At 48.3% G+C, this 15,827-nt stretch overlaps 1 protein-coding gene and 1 pseudogene across 1 annotated transcript; both read left to right on the plus strand.

Annotated features, from left to right (window-relative positions):
• The first annotated feature begins 558 nt into the window (after positions 1 to 558).
• On the plus strand, positions 559 to 1,518 carry LOC137142108 (olfactory receptor 14A16-like). Its single transcript, XM_067531340.1, has one exon. It carries the CDS (start codon positions 559 to 561, stop codon positions 1,516 to 1,518), a length of 960 nt encoding a protein of 319 aa, XP_067387441.1.
• A 7,753-nt stretch (positions 1,519 to 9,271) lies between these two features.
• On the plus strand, positions 9,272 to 10,185 carry LOC137142109 (olfactory receptor 11G2-like; annotated as a pseudogene).
• The last annotated feature ends 5,642 nt before the right edge of the window (positions 10,186 to 15,827 follow it).

Here is a 15,827-nt window from a genome sequence, read left to right on the forward strand (position 1 = left end):
AAGTGCAGCTGGGATTTGGTGCCATAAATCAGTTGGGAAGCAGACAGCAGCTGTCTAGCACAGAGATGGGGGGAGAAAAGCTGCCACTTACCATGCTGGAGGAGGCCACATCATGTTGCCCTGCAGCGTGGGAATCAGGCGGTGCTGGCGTTTTAGTCTATCAGCTTCATGGCCAAGCTGTGAGGTTGGTGATGGTCACCATGGAAGGCCCTTCTTTGCTAGGATTGTTGGATTTGGATTTTACTTTGTTCCATCCTTCACTCTGCATTTGAACAAGCCTCTCCTTGAGACACAGCCTAAGATGAGGTCAAGTGACAAAGCTCCATTGATTTTAAAGGAGCCGATCCAATGTACACGAGTGTGATAACACGCTGGATTGACTGTCAACGTGAGGAGCACTGACAACACCTAGTCATTGTAAACGACGAGTGCTCTGCACCTTTGACATTCATACAATCAGATCTCGGGGAATCCAGGCCATTCCCTTTGTAGCTCTAATCCTAACCATCGCCCATCTCATTCCCTCCACAGCCATCACACAATGGACTGAGGAAAAAAATGTCCAACCAAACCACCATGACCGAGTTCTTTCTCCTGGGCTTCTCTGACGTTCGGGAGTTGCAGATTTTACACTTTGTGGGGTTTCTAGTGATTTACCTGACATCCTTGGTGGGGAACTTTCTCATTGTTACAGTCATAGCCCTCGACCATCGTCTTCACACCCCCATGTACTTCTTCTTGATGAATCTGTTGATCCTAGACCTGGGCTCCATCTCGGTCATCATCCCGAAATCCATGGTCAATTCCCTCATGAACACCAGGTACATTTCTTACTCTGGATGTGTCGCCCAAGTTTTTTTTTTCTCATTCTTTATTTCAGCAAATTTTGCCTTATTTACCATCATGGCATACGACCGATACGTCGCTATCTGCCAACCACTGCACTACGAGATGGTGATGAACAGGGGAGCTTGTGTCCAAATGGCCGCCGGTGACTGGATCAGTGGCATTCTCAACTCTGCGCTACACACCGGAAACACTTTCACAATCTCCTTCTGTGGAGGCAACACAGTGGATCAGTTCTTCTGTGAAGTCCCCCAGCTCCTCAAGCTGGCCTGCTCTGACTCTTACCTCAGTGAAGTTGGAGTTATTGTCTTTAGTGTGTGCTTATCCTTAAGCTGCTTTGTTTTCATAACTATGTTGTATGTTCAGATCTTCACCACAGTGCTGAGAATCCCCTGTGAACAGGGCCGGCATAAAGCCTTCTCCACCTGCCTCCCTCACCTCACTGTGGTCACCTTGTTCCTTTGCACTGCTACCTTTGCCTACATGAAACCCACCTCCGGCTCAGCCTCAGATCTAAATCTCTTAGTGGCTGTTCTCTATTCCGTGTTGCCACCGATGATGAATCCCATCATATACAGCTTAAGAAACAAGGAGATCAATGGTGCATTGAGTAAATGGATGTGCTGGAGGTTATTCAGCAAGAATAAAATGTCCATATGTCTCCTTCGGTAGCAATTTCCTTCGGTGTTTCTTTATAAATATAATCATCTGATGACATCATTGCCTCCGTGAGAGCATACTGTGCAATCTGTTTGTGAAGAATTGGGTTTTAACACTAGTAAAAATCCAGGAAAACATAACTCAAGAAAAAAGTATTTAGTATAAGTTTACATTAATACAATTAAGATGGGAATCTATCTATCTATCTATCTATCTATCTATCTACCTATCTATCTACCAGGTACTGCTACCCATCACCATAGTATCTGATCACCTTGCTCATACTAACCATAGCAAAATCCTTTGTATGGTCTGTGGCTCTTCTAAATTTTAAGGATAAAAACTCTGACAGAGATATGAGCACATTTGTTCTTTGTGGTTTTTGTTTGTTTGTTCACAGTTTTAGTTTATCTTCCCTTAGTTGTTTGTTAGTTTTCTTTGTATCAGTGTTCTAGGTGGGTTTGGAAGCGGGAAGGCCTGGAGAGATGGTCAGTGTTTGGTTAGACAGGATTTTCAATATTTGACTTCTCTTGAGGGTTCCCATATGTCTTCTCTTTAATGGGGTTTTCTGAGAGAGCTGTAGGTTTTCTCCCCACAATGATAAAAGGTGCAAAAGAGGTTTCTTCATGGCCACGTTCCTCCTGAAATGATTATACTGTTGGGATATTATTGTGTTATTGATGTTGTGTTGAGGGACAAAGAAACTCAGGTGGTGTCTATTTATTATTTTAACCCTCAATGACTATGTCAAAGCTGTATGCAGTGGATCTCTGTCAGTCCCAGAATATTAGAGTGACAAGGTGGGTGAGGTAATATCTTTTATTGAACCAACTTCTGCTGAGGAGAGAGATTAGCTTTCGAGCTACACAGATCTCTTCTTTCCCAGACCCTACCAGCTCTGTGTGGCTCAAAAGCTCATCTCTCCCATCTCAAGAAACTGGTCCAATGAAAGATTTTACTTCACCCACATTCTCTATGTAAAAGCTGTGTCAGTCTGGCTATGGTGGAAAGACTGCTTTGAAGAGAAACTTTTCCCAGTGTTTTCTAAAGAAACTCTAACTCATAGAATCATGGAATCATAGAAGATGAGGGTTGGAAGGGACCTCAGGAGGTCTTCTACTTCTACCCCCTGCTCAAAGCAGGACCAGTCCCAACTAAATCATCCAAGCAAGGAGTTTGTCAAGCCGGGCCTTGAAAAACTCTAAGGATAGAGACTCCACCACTTGGCGTAATGAGACCAAATTTGGATTCCATGGAAGTCACTGGGATTTAGCCCCTCACTTCAAAGGGATTAGGATTTGGCCAACAGCCTATATACAAAAATCATCCAGATTTGGCTAAGAAGGTCCCTGGAGAAAGTGAGTGTGATGGAGATGTAAGGGTTTGATTTCCCAACTCATCTAGATCACCACACACGTAGACTAGATCCACTGCTATCATCAGTTTAACACTGATGAGGTTCTGGCCCAAAGTCTCTGCACTCAGTAAAGACCTAAACACTGGTGTAAGTTACTTGACTGGGGTCATTTTGTTCTAGCCTGGGTATAGGTGGAAAAGTGCCATCACACTCTCTGATCTGTTATTCCATACACCATCGCTAGTTAATCTACTCACTTCCAAGCTGAGAAAGGCTCTCAGAGGTTGGTCTGTTAGGAGTATTAGGATACCATCTTTGTGCATGGTTGTGTACATTACATATATGACAGAGAAAGCACGTGATTAGAAAGAGACACAGGCAGATAGGACCATTCCTTGTCCTAACACACAACCTCATAATGATAGATTTCTATTTGATTGTGGATTATGTTAGCTGGGTAGCTAGATAACAATTATTCTATTCAAATTATTGTGCTTCTTTTCCTGTTCATGATTGTCTATGTTCAGATCATGATTTTCTTATAAGTACTCCTTAATAAATATTATTTAACAAGAATTTTTTATGACTATATCTTACTCCATCGCTCATTTACAAAGAGCTCATCATAAGGACTCGGTGTTTGAACTTTGAGCTGTTTACACTGGATACATTTTAAATATGCTCTGGTTTGCATCTCTAAATAAATGGAAGTTTCACACTCAGATTATTGAGAAATCAAGTGGCCAATTCTCAACTGGTTTAATTTGTCCTGGCTCTATTGATGTCAATAGATCTGTGAGTATTTACACGTAATTTGGACGATATGGTGCAAACACCTGTGATTATGAATTTAACACTCACTTTGAGTATTCTGTGCAAAGGCCCTGATCCCACAAGCCACTTCAGCCCATTCTTCACTTTAAACATCAAATTGGCCCCATTCAAGGTTTAAAGATGAACTCATGCTGAAATCCCAGCTGGTTATGGGTTGAGGCTATGGATACGGCTTCAGGCTAACACCAAACTGGTATCAGAAGCTGACATTGTCCCCATTTCTCTCCTTTCCCTGTCAAATAAAACTACAATTGGTGCACTGGAATTACTCTCTCCTTCTGTGGTCTGAATTCTTTACCTAAGAAAACAAGCTTATGGCAAAGCCAGAATCTCTGGGCCTTCTTCTGCAGACTCACCAGCCTGTTATGTCCCTTTATCCTAAACCTCTCCTTCCTGGAGGTCCCGCTCACTGGCAATGTCACCCCCAGATGTTGACCAACGTGGCGAGCAATCGGGAGACCAGTTCCTTCCTAGTTTCCACACCCAGCCCGACTTCTGTTTCCTGGTGGGCTTCATGGACTTCTTCCACCTCGTTGTCATGTCCTTCAACTGCTATGTGATCATCTGAGACCTGCTGCAATACACCTCTGGCTGCTGGTTGTCACATAGTGAGGCCCACCTTTCGCAAAAGCACATCAATGACTCAGCCCTGGTCTGCACTTACTTGGAAATTCAGCGGCAGTTGGAGGGAGTTACGCAAGCTACGCAGAATAGCTTGCGTAACTCCCGTCGACTTCTGTGCTTCCCTTCTGCACGGCGTCTTCACTGCACTGCGCCTATGGGAACCGCATTCCCGTTGACGCAGCGCTATGCCACTTGATGGATTTACTACGTCAACTTCCTGATTGATTGAGCAGGTCTACACTGACAGCTCCATCCATGCAGAAAAATCGATCTGATGGTGGGGACTTTGCTGCTGTCAGTATAGACGTACCCTTAGAGAATCAAGGTTCCATTTTCAAAAGTGCCTTGTGCAGTTTTAAAGAAAAACCTAGTCACCATGGATTTCAATGGGTTTTAAGCACCTGGGTGCTTTCGATAATCTCCCTTACACATCTAAATATCTATACAAATCTGGGCGTTTTATATTTATATGTGCCAAAGTCACTTTTGAAAATGAGATTTAGGTACCTAAATCACTTGGGAAGTTAATAATTTTACCCAATGGGAATAAACGGGGGAGAATATGTGTGTGTTGTGTGTGTGTTTATATGAGAGCAAAAGAGAGAGAGAATGTATAACCAGACAATGAATAGCCATGTCTACCCTAGAAAAGCTTTCCTGATATTGCAATACAAACACACTCTCCCAGTGTATATGTGCTAGTAGTTAGAATCATAGAATATTAGAGTTGGAAGGGACCTCAGGAGGTATCTAGTCCAACCCCCTGCTCAAAGCAGGACTAACTTCAGCTATATCATCCCAGCCAGGGCTTTGTCAAGCCTCAGCTTAAAAACCTCTAAGGATGGAGATTCCACCACCTCCCTAGGTAACCGATTCCAGTGCTTCACCACCCTCCTAGTGAAAAACTTTTTCCTAATGTCCAACCTAGACCTCCCGCCCTGCAACTTGAGATCGTTGCTCCTTGTTCTGTCATCTGTCACCACCGAGAACAGCCTAGCCCCATCCTTCCTGGAACCTCCTTTCAGGTAGTTAAAGGCCGCTATCAAATCCCCCCTCACTCTCCTCTTTTGCAGACTAAACAAGCCCAGTTCCCTCAGCCTCTCCTCATAAGTCCTGTGCTCCAGCCCCCTAATCATTTTTGTTGCCCTCCGCTGGACTCTCTCCAACTTGTCCACATCCTTTTTGTATTGGGGGGCCCAAAACTGGACACAATATTCTAAATGCGGCCTCACCAATGCCGAATAGAGGGGAATAATCACTTCCCGTGACCTGCTGGCAATGCCCCTCCTAATGCAGCCCAATATGCTATTAGCCTTCTTGACAACCAGGGCACACTGCTGACTCATATCCAGCTTTTTATCCACCTTTACCCCCAGGTCCCTTTCTGCAGAGCTGCTGCCCAGTTCGTCGGTCCCCAGTCTATAGCTGTGCATGGGATTCTTCCTTCCTAAGTGGAGGACTCTGCTGGGATAGCTTATACTGGTTCTCAGAAACTTTTAAGCTACTTTAACCATAATTCCACTAAGGGTTTTACCGGTATAGAAATGTTGCAAACAAAAAATAACACTTCCTAACCGACAAGGCTCTGCTGGCGAAAATTTCTAGTGTGCGTCTGGTTTATGTGTTTCTTTTTGTGAGATTACATTGTAAGGAGTGAGTTTTACAGGCCTGTGTGCGTCCTTCGATACCTACCTACCTGATACAAATATCCAGTATCATGTGTTTGTTTCTGAAAAACAGTGTGTGAGTTTTGTGTGATTGTCAGCACTTGTTCCGGAGAGGGAGTGTGTTTCTGAGTGTGCATTACTGTGCGTGTTTGTGAATACACAACATTGTGTGTTTATTAGTGAAAAGTATTGTGTAACTGCATGTGTGTTGTGAATATGCATTATTGTGTGTGTGTTTCCATTGTGTGTGCACATTTCCATGCGTATGTGTATTTATGGGCAAAGAACATGGATGTATAAATGTGTCATTGGCCAGATCCTGAAAAATGAAGATCCCTCAACAGGAATCAAAGGCCCATATCCCCAGTGGGAGAAAATATCCCAAACTAAACTTAACTCAGTGTAACTGGATGAGGACTTGGCCCTTAGTTTTTAGTCTTTGTCTCTGGTACCTCCTAGTGACCAACTTCCAGCAGCCATAGCAGCCTGGGTTGTGGGTTCCTCTAGCGGCTGCATCCCAAGAGCTGCTGATGCAATGCAGGGGAAAAGACCCAACAGCTCTGCCCACCCCCAAAGGTGATTATGTGGGTTAATGCAGGAACAGGCTACTCCAGGCCTGCTGATAGTCTGGGGCTGTTATCAACGTGGCGTTAAAAATCCCTGTTTTATTCTGCAAACACCTGGGGACATGCTTTATACCTCCACCCTGCCTTGTTTTTTCCAGGGATTCTGTCATCCTGTGAGATCCAGGGTGGGTGCTGTTCCCCCTTTGGGGTTTAGGGTCTGCTAGGGCAGGTTGTCAGAGCAGTTTGCTCCAGAGCTGAGATCAGAGCTGGGCTCGCAACCCTGGAGACTGGATTCAGCTGTTTAGCCCCGAGCAGGGACATCCTGGGCTGTGATCTTGTCTGAAGCCTGCATAAGCCAGGATCAGCACAACAGCTGGGAGGGGTTTTCTGCCTCTGGTCCCATTCAGTCCTTTCTCTCTCACCCAAGCCTGCCCAAGGAGAGGACCCGGACATGCCCCTCTGTGGAGTGGATCCCGGTCTGCCAGGAACTGCAGAGAGACTCAGGAAATCCAGGGAAGGACATAGAAACTGCTGCTGGAGAGCAGTTAGTTGGGATGCATCTTGCAGCCAGGCTCCCCCCGCCCCCGTGGGTAGATTCTCCGTCCTTGGTGTTGCTTAGAAGATGGATTCCAAGGGAGAGCCTTGAGACAAAGACACCTCAGCTTTTCACAAGTTTCCCCAACACCCCCTGGGGTCGGGTGATCGGCCCTGTCCAGCCAGGGGCATGATTTCTTCCACTTGAGACAAAGTGCTCACGGGCTTAGGCCAGTCCATTGTTCCTGTATGCAGGCCTCTGCGGCACATGGAAACAGCTTTGTGTTTGTCTGCATCTGTTCAAGCCACATGAGACACATGTGGGGATATGACACAGCAGAAATTCATGTCTGTGCACATGTATCTGTATCCGTATGTATGACACTGCAGGAAACATGCTACTACATCTTGGTCTGAAGCACTGGACGGCCCCGGCTGGAGATAGGACAGTGGGTGGGGTGGGCCAGGGCTCGGAGGTGGCACCGAGTCAAACACTCAGGTGCTCGGCTGGCTGCATCTTGCTCACATGCTCCGGGTCTAACTTTCCCCAGCTCAGACTGGCAGTGAGCTGGGGATTTTTAAGCCTTCCTCTGCAGCCTGTGGGTGGGGGTCAGTTGCCAGGACTAGCTGGCTGTATCTCCTTTAATCCTTTCCCTGCTATCGCGGGGGCCTTAGGGATTGGAGCACAGCAGTCCCTGCTATTCTCCACCCATGGCACAGAACAGTTTATCTAACTGAGGTTTGTAATACCCTTGGTCTAATTTCAGTTGCTAGGCGGTGGCCTCAGATATACAGACGTTGAGACACGATGAGCTGCCGGTCCCTTCTGGGGACCCTACTGCCCTCTGAGAGCTGGAGAAAGAACCCAGGAGTCCTGGCTCCCAGTCCAACCCTCTGACCACTAGATCTCACTCCCCCTGCCTGTGCTGTGTCAAGCCTTGGCACTAACGGAAGCTGTTGGTTCTCCCTCCCGTATCGTTCATGGGAGTTAGAGCCACTTACCTAACCATGGAGACCAGACTGCAAATCCCTTGGGGAATTAGCTTGTTTTGATGTCTGAACGTTTCTCGCTCTGGGTATTGATGATTTGGGGCTGCTGGTGGAGCCAATTACAGAGCTGAGCGGAGTTTGCCGCTGGGACCCTGGATGGGCTTGGGAGGGGTCTCCTCATCCTGAGCCCCACTCTGTACAGCCCCCCCCCCAAATCCAGGCCCCTCACCCGCATGCCCGGTTCTCCTTGGGAGATGTGTGTGGTGGGGAGGACTGTGTGTGTTTTGTGGGGGGCTGTGTGTGAAGATGGGGGAAATCTGTGTGGGGTGTTTGGGTGGAGTGGCTGGGAAGATGGGGGCTCGCCCTGGAACTCTCCTGGGTGCCCACGTTATTCAGGCATCAAATCCAGATCCAGCTGCTCCTACATGCCCCAGAGACCGTGTCCCAGGGACCCAGCAGAGCAGAGAGCAGATATCAACCCCCTCTCGCCTTCCTAACAGAGGTGGAGAGAAGAGGCTCAGATCTCACAGCCAGGTGGGTTTTCCCAGACAGCTTCTTTCTTGCTTTGAATCCTTCCCTGGCTGCTTCACGGTTCGGTCGCCCGCCCCTCCTTGCCCAGCCGCCCACCTGGCCATGCACACAGGATTGCTGGAAACTAGCATGGGGTTTCTAACCAGATGAGGGGGGACGTTCTGCAGCAGCCTCCCTGTCGGAGTTGAGGGGAGGGAACAATTTTCTTCATTTTCAGTGTGGGCTGGACAACTGTATGAGCGCGATTGTCAGACAGGGTTGCTTGGGAGGGTGGGGGCAAAGCTTAGCAGCGCTGGGGTTCATTTCCAGTGAATGTCCCACATTCTCAACGCTCATGCTTCAGGGTTCAGCTGGCCATCGGCAGGGGACAGGAAGGGATTTCCACCCCGCTGCCCCATATATTTGGCGAGTGCTTGGGTTGTTTTTTATTTTTTTTTGGGGGGGGGTTATATCTTGTTCCTCTGAAGCCCCAGGCAATGCCTGGAGATGGGACATTGGGTGGTGGGACAGGTGGCTGGGGAGGAGTTTGGGATGTGATGTGTATAAGAGACTGGCTGTGACTCCTGTAACCACTAGACCCTGCTCCCCTCCCAGAGCTCTGAGCAGAGCCTTGGCGTCCTGTCGATTGCTTCCTTTCATCTGCAGGCCCCCCCCAGCCCCGAATGAATCCAGCCAATGGCACCAGCTCAGTGACCAAGTTCATCCTGCTGGGTTTCCCCTCCCTGAGCCGGCTGGGCCGGGATCTCGCCTGCGCCCTCCTCTCCTTCATCTACGCCGGGACGCTGGCCGGCAACCTGAGCATCGTGTGGGCCGTGCTGCGGGACCCCCGCCTCCAGCAGCTGCCCATGTACATCCTGCTGGGCAACTTCGCCTGGCTGGAAGTTGGCTACGTCACGACCACCATGCCGCGGATGCTCTTCAACCTCATGAACCCCGGCGTCCCCATCTCCTTCCACGCCTGCTTCATGCAGTTCTACATCCTCTTTTCCATGGGCACCACTGAGTGCTTCCTCCTGGCAGCCATGGCCTTGGACAGGTACCTGGCCATCTGCCACCCCCTGCGCTACCCTGTCCTCATGTCCCCACAGAGCTCCTGGCTGCTGGCGGCCTCCTGCTGGCTCGTTGGTTTCCTCTGGTTCATAGGGCCTGTCGCCCTCATCTCCCAGCTCTCCTTCTGTGGCCCCAACAGCCTGGATTATTTTGTCTGCGACCCAGGCCCGTTGCTGGCTGCCTCCTGTGCCCCAGCTCCCTGGACCAAACAGACCTTCTCCACCACGAGCTACCTCCTCCTCTTCACCACCTTCCTCTTCATCCTGACCTCCTACGGGCAAGTTATCAGGGCGGTGCTGAGGCTCCCTGCAGGGGCCGGGCGGCACAAGGCCTTCTCCACCTGCATCTCGCACCTGGCCGTCGTGGGTCTTTTTACGGCTCTCTCCTGGGCGCCTCAGTAACCAGCGGGAAGGTGGTGACACTCTTCTACATGGTGGGGACCCCCTTTCTCAACCCGCTGATCTACAGCCTGCGAAACAAGGAGATGAAGGAGGCTCTGAGAAGGACCCTGCTGGGGGGGCGGTAGGGGGTCGTGTTCTGGTCCCAGTCTGCAGGGACTGGCCGGTCAGAGGGGTGGGGAACAGGGACTTTCTCCGCCAGGGGATGCAGGCTCCAATCCTGAAGGCGGAACACACACAGCCTTTTGCATGACCTTTAGGGGCTATTTATAGTGTAGAACGTGCCTGTTTGACGATACAGCCAGAACACAGACAGTGGGTTGGGGGTAGGGGGAGGTGTGGGGGTGAATATGGCAGGAAAAGAGCCCTGCTCAGTGTGTGCCTGAAGAGGGTCTGACAGCAAACCGAGCACACATGCGGGGAGGCTGGCTCACCTCCCTGCCCTTTTCGTGCCACGGTATTTCAAGATAGCCCCTTGGATAAATGTGTTCTCACCTTTTAGATACACAGAGCGAAGTTCTGCTTTCCTTTTCTCTGCTGTCAGTCCAGAGCAGCCCCGCTGATTTCCAGAGATGGAGACCCGTGCAGCTGGGACCAAAATCATGGCAACATTATATTTGGATGTCCAAGATAACACACTCCCCTCACATGGCCAGGGATAGAACCCAGGAGTCCTAGCCCCTTCCCTGCCCCGATCTAACCCTCTAGACCCTCACTCCCCTCCCATGGCCAGGGACAGAAATGAGAAGAAGGTCTCTTCCCATCAGAGATGAGAGGTTCTGGAAGAGCTGCCCAATAGGAATTGTGGGGGAAATAATTGAATTAGCTTTAAAGGACAACTGGACAAATATGTGAGTGCAATTGTACAACGGGGTTGCTTTTGATGAGGCAGGGGACCTGGGTTGGAAGTCCTGGGGGTCCCTTCTGGTTCATGTCTGATGTTCCTAGAAGCTCATGCTTCAGGGTTTCCGATGGTCTCCTGCAGGGGTCAGGAAGGGATTATTTTGCCATCAGTACAGACATACCCTAAGTAAGACCAGTTCCCTCAGCCTCTCCTCATAAGTCAAGTGCTCCAGCCCCTTAATCATTTTCGTTGCCCTCCACTGGACTCTCTCCAATTTGTCCACGTCCTTTCTGCAGTGAGGGGCCCAAAACTGGACACAACATACCAGATGTGACGTCACCAATGCTGAATGGAGGGGAATAATCACTTCCCTCCAGCTGCTGGCAATGATCCTATGAATGCCGCCCAATATGCCGTTAGCCTTCTTGGCAACAAGGGCACACTGCTGACTCATATCCAGCTTCTTGTCCACTGTCACCCCCAGGTCCTTTTCTGCAGAACTGCTGCCTAGCAAGTTGGTCCCCAGTCTGTAGCAGGGCATGGGAAATCATTTTCATTGACTGTTTCTCTTTGGCCAAAGGACCATTTAATTATCTGATGCACACTGGAATAGTTTCAAGAGGTGAGTTGTCCATTGGAATAGCCCATATCTCGGTATCGCACACTCGTAAAAGGCATTAGAGACCCCTGCTCAGATCTTTTTTTCTCCTTTCAGGAAGAAGTTGAACCTTCATCTCGTTATGAGAACTGGGGTTAAAAATTCATCCTAACTTAAAACTCAATAGTAAAAAAATTATGTGAAAGGTCATAAGATGTCACAATAACCTATAATAACAAACTCCAACAGGAAAAGATATGAAAGGGAGACAGAAAGATTGAATTACTCTAAACAAAAAGCTCATGTTGATACAATTCACAGATTGTTGAAATCATGCTTGCTAAAAATAGGAGATGTAGAGCAGGAAATTAAGGAACCAAAATTGGTGTGTTGGATATTAGGCCTAATTGGTGGACAAGATAATAAGGGGATGGGCTATTCCATCCTTAAAGAATCCTTAGGAGATCTTAAAGAAAGAACAGAGTGGGGGGAGGAGGGGGAGGAGGAACAGCCAGAAGCTACTGAAGCAAGCTTCATCTTCATAGCTGCTACCATAACCATCTCCTGGAATCCCAGGCCCTTCTTCATCCTCATCCTGAGAGATATCCTGGCCAGAGAAGCCCAGAGAAAGGGATACAGATAACACCGCCATCCCTGCTAGCTCCACCTGAATCCCAGAGGCCACCTAGAGAGAGCCAGGACTGCCTATACTCAGAGGCAGAAACATAGGTGTCTAGGGAAACAAGCAGTGAAATAAACAGACCTTGTTTATTGTCCCAGATGAGGCCAGGAGTCCAGTGTGCACATCATTGTATATACACATTTTACATACACTGCAAAACTTCCAAACTAAGACTTGTCTAAGAAGCTTAGGGGAGTTAGATGCCCAACTGCTATGGGAAGTCAATTAGATTTTGTGGATGCATACATTTTTAGGTCAAAAGGAATCACTGTAATCATCTACTTCTGACCTTCTGCAGGGTGCAGGATAGAGATTTTCATCCAGAAATTCATTCACTGAGCTCATTACTTGCGGTTAAGTTAGAGCATATAACTGAAGAAAGAGCTGAGTGCTTAACTCCCTTAGGCTCCTTTAAAAATACCTGTCTAAAGAAGTCAGAGAGAAAGGAAAGATGATTAGTTCCATTTTACAGATGGGTAAACCAAGGCAGAGAGAACCAGATTTGTAAAGGTATTTGGGTACTGTAGGCTGGTGGCACGGTCCGGCTGGGGTGTTGTGACCCTTTCTCGGGCCCACGCTTGGTTTAGGGAAATAAACAGTGCCCGTATACAAGTCTTTAGCCCCGGCCCCCAGCGGGGCGGGCAAGCAAGCACTCTGGGCCCCCGGCCTTGCAGGCAGTCAGGTCCATTAGAGCTCGGGATCCTGTCTCCCAAACGCAGAGGGTAGCACTCCCTCCCGGGGTGGTTAGGGAAGGGGGGAGGGGGACTCAGGCCCACCCAACTCCACTGCGTCCCAGCCCAGGGCCCTATCAGTGACAAATGGCTTTGCCACTGAGTCAGCGGGGTTCCATCCACAACACGCTGACGGGGTATAGCCCCTGACTCAGCCGGTGGCAGGTCCAGGAACTCTTCTGCATCATCAGCGGAGGGCAGCTCTTCCAGGTCACAGGGTTCTGTCAGCTCTCAGGTGTCCCCGGCGTCAGGCAGCTTCTCCAGGTCAGGGCTGGACTCAGGGGGTATTTCCCATCCAGGAGTCTCGGGTGATTCATTCCAGCTACTAGGGCCTGGTGGCCCCATCCAATCACTCGGGCCCAGCAATCCGGGCAGGTTTTGGATGCTCCGCTGGATCTGGGTCAGGCCTAGGCCTAGGCCGCAGCCTCCGGGAAGACACATCTGCCTCCAGCAGCAGCTTCCTCCCTACTGAGCTGCTAGGCCGGCCTTTTATAGTTCTCCTTCCTGCCTTGGCTCCTCCCCTTTGTTGCCAGGCAGTTTGGCCTGTAAGGCCTTGTTCTGCCCAGCAGGGGCGTCGCAACCCTTCCTCGGGCCCAGGCTCTGAGGAAGGCCACAGCGCCTTGCTGCAGGTACATGGAAGGATTTTCAATAGAATCCACACACCTAAAACTCAAAGGTTTCCATGGGTGTTAGACATATAGTTACTTTTGAAAATCCCACTAGGTGTCTAAAGACCTTTAAAATTATTCCTGAGTGACTTGAGGATCTGCTGCAGACGGATAGAATTTGACTCCAGGTCTTCTGAGCACCACTCCAGGCTTGTCCCTTCTCAGGTTTGAAGCAGCGGAAGATATGCCATTGACTTCAGTGAAGGGAACGTTCATGGCCTTAATGGTGGTGCTACCAGAAGAATTTAGGGAAGCCAATTTGTTACCAAATAGATCAAAACAATGTTAAGATACTAATTCCCCTAAAAACTACTGGTAGGGTAGTTCACTCTATTGGACTTTCAGAGAGACAATCCTCCGTTGAAAGAACACGGATACAGCCCTCCGATCAAGATAGGATACGCAAGCGGTGATACTTCAAAAACAGATATGATATTTATTTAGAAGTGAATGGTTACATGAAATAGAAGGAGATAGAAATCAAGCATGACTTGTGACCATATAACAATATACATATTTATCAGAATACGACTAGTAGAAGATATACTGTACAGGACTACAGAGAGGACAGCTCGTTTACTTACCAGATCAGTGGTCGGGGTCACCAGTGTGGTAATCGATTGTTGGTCACCGATGTTTATTAGTGTAGGCTGCGTGCGTGTGTTCCCATGTAGATGCTGTCCCAGCCCCGATCAGAAAACTGAGACGACTCTTACGATTGAATGAATTGACACGACCACGGATTAGCTGAGCAACGAAGGCACCGAGGCCAGGTTTATTGCTTATGGCACAATGAGAAGTGACCTACAGAGTATTTTTGGGTTAGTTTTATATTGGCGGCGTTACAATGGCCTTGGCCCAACGGCGGGACTTTCCATTATCCTCTAGACCGGACGCCGGTATTTTCTTTGACACCCTTTTTTATACACTGTTACATACATTTTCGTTCTGCCCCCTTTGACGTAGGTAGTTGCCACCCTCTTGACGTAGTCTAATACCACCTTTTTCCATTGATTGGCTGATTTGGGCAAAACAACTTCATGTATCACGTTTTGTTATTTTATTTATAAAAGTGTTATTTTACAAAGTTAGTATTTTGGTACCTCCTATACCTGCTACATATTTTAGTAATATTTTGGCAATTTTACAATTTTGCAGTATTAGCACTTTTTTGTGCCAATTTTAGTTAACTTGAGTGACCTTTTATACTTTTGTTCACTCGGCTTTTTCCATTTAGGCCTTAGCCTATTTTACAGGCCTTAAGCTCTCACTTCTTACTACAGAACACATAAGGTACAAGACAGACTATAACTTAACACTATAATCACTTATCACTGTAACACCTGACACTATTAAGTTAACAATACATTAATTAATCTAATACATTAATACTTAACACTGTATGCATATATCATTACTACAAATCCTTTACAATCTGTCATCCAGCCAGCGTTAGGCCAGGCGGTTGCTGGGTGGGTGGAGAAGGAGAATCTCACTCAGACCCCAAGCATCCAACTTTACTGACATGCAGACTCCGGTGGCCTTTACTTACACAGCCTTTCACACGTCCCTCTGTTCGTCAGGGAAGGTCCTTCTGCTCTGTCCAAAGACTGCTAAGAGAGTGACTCAGACAGAGAGCGGGGACTCAGCCTGGTTGCCTGCAAGCCCAAAAGCATCTATGCGGCTTCCTAGCGGAAGGATGACCTTAGCTTGGACACAGAGCGGGGACTCAGTCAGCCCAGTTGTCCAAAGCTAAGGTGCACCTTTGCGTCAATGATTCTCACCCCTCTTCAGATATTCTCGGGATGTCGTGGGTCTTTTCAGATCTTTTCTTCCAAGTGATTTCAGCTCTTCCTCCGTAGGGGGTCAGCTCTTCTACTGCTCCGGTGATCTCAGCTCTCCACAAAGCTGAGCTTGCTGACTGCGGGCTTTATATACAGTTTGGTCACCCAAGCTCAGCCAATCAGCTTGAAGGCCACCTACTATGCTAATTAGGCCATGCCTGCCATGTTAATTAGATTCTGATGTAAAAGTACTCTTAAACCAATCAATTACTTAACATTCTAATTAGCCTAGCCTTTTATGCTAATTAGCATCACCTTTTATGCTAATGAGAAGGGCAGGGCAGGGCAGGGAGTTATGTGCCAGGGAAGGGGGGGTTACGTTCGGAGTGAGAACGTCAACATGGATAGGGGAGGGGCTAGGAGCCAGGAGGAGGGAATCCCCCCTTCCAACTGCCATCCTCAA

This window comes from Emydura macquarii, unplaced genomic scaffold (genome assembly GCF_026122565.2).
Source record: "Emydura macquarii macquarii isolate MOO-44397 ecotype Brisbane River unplaced genomic scaffold, CSIRO-AGI_Emac_v2 contig_3148, whole genome shotgun sequence".
Lineage (NCBI taxonomy): Eukaryota > Metazoa > Chordata > Testudines > Chelidae > Emydura > Emydura macquarii.

Coding starts and splice junctions, on each gene's coding strand:
- LOC137142108 (XM_067531340.1), top strand. CDS start 559: ATGTCCAACCAAACCACCATGACCGAGTTCTTTCTCCTGGGCTTCTCT.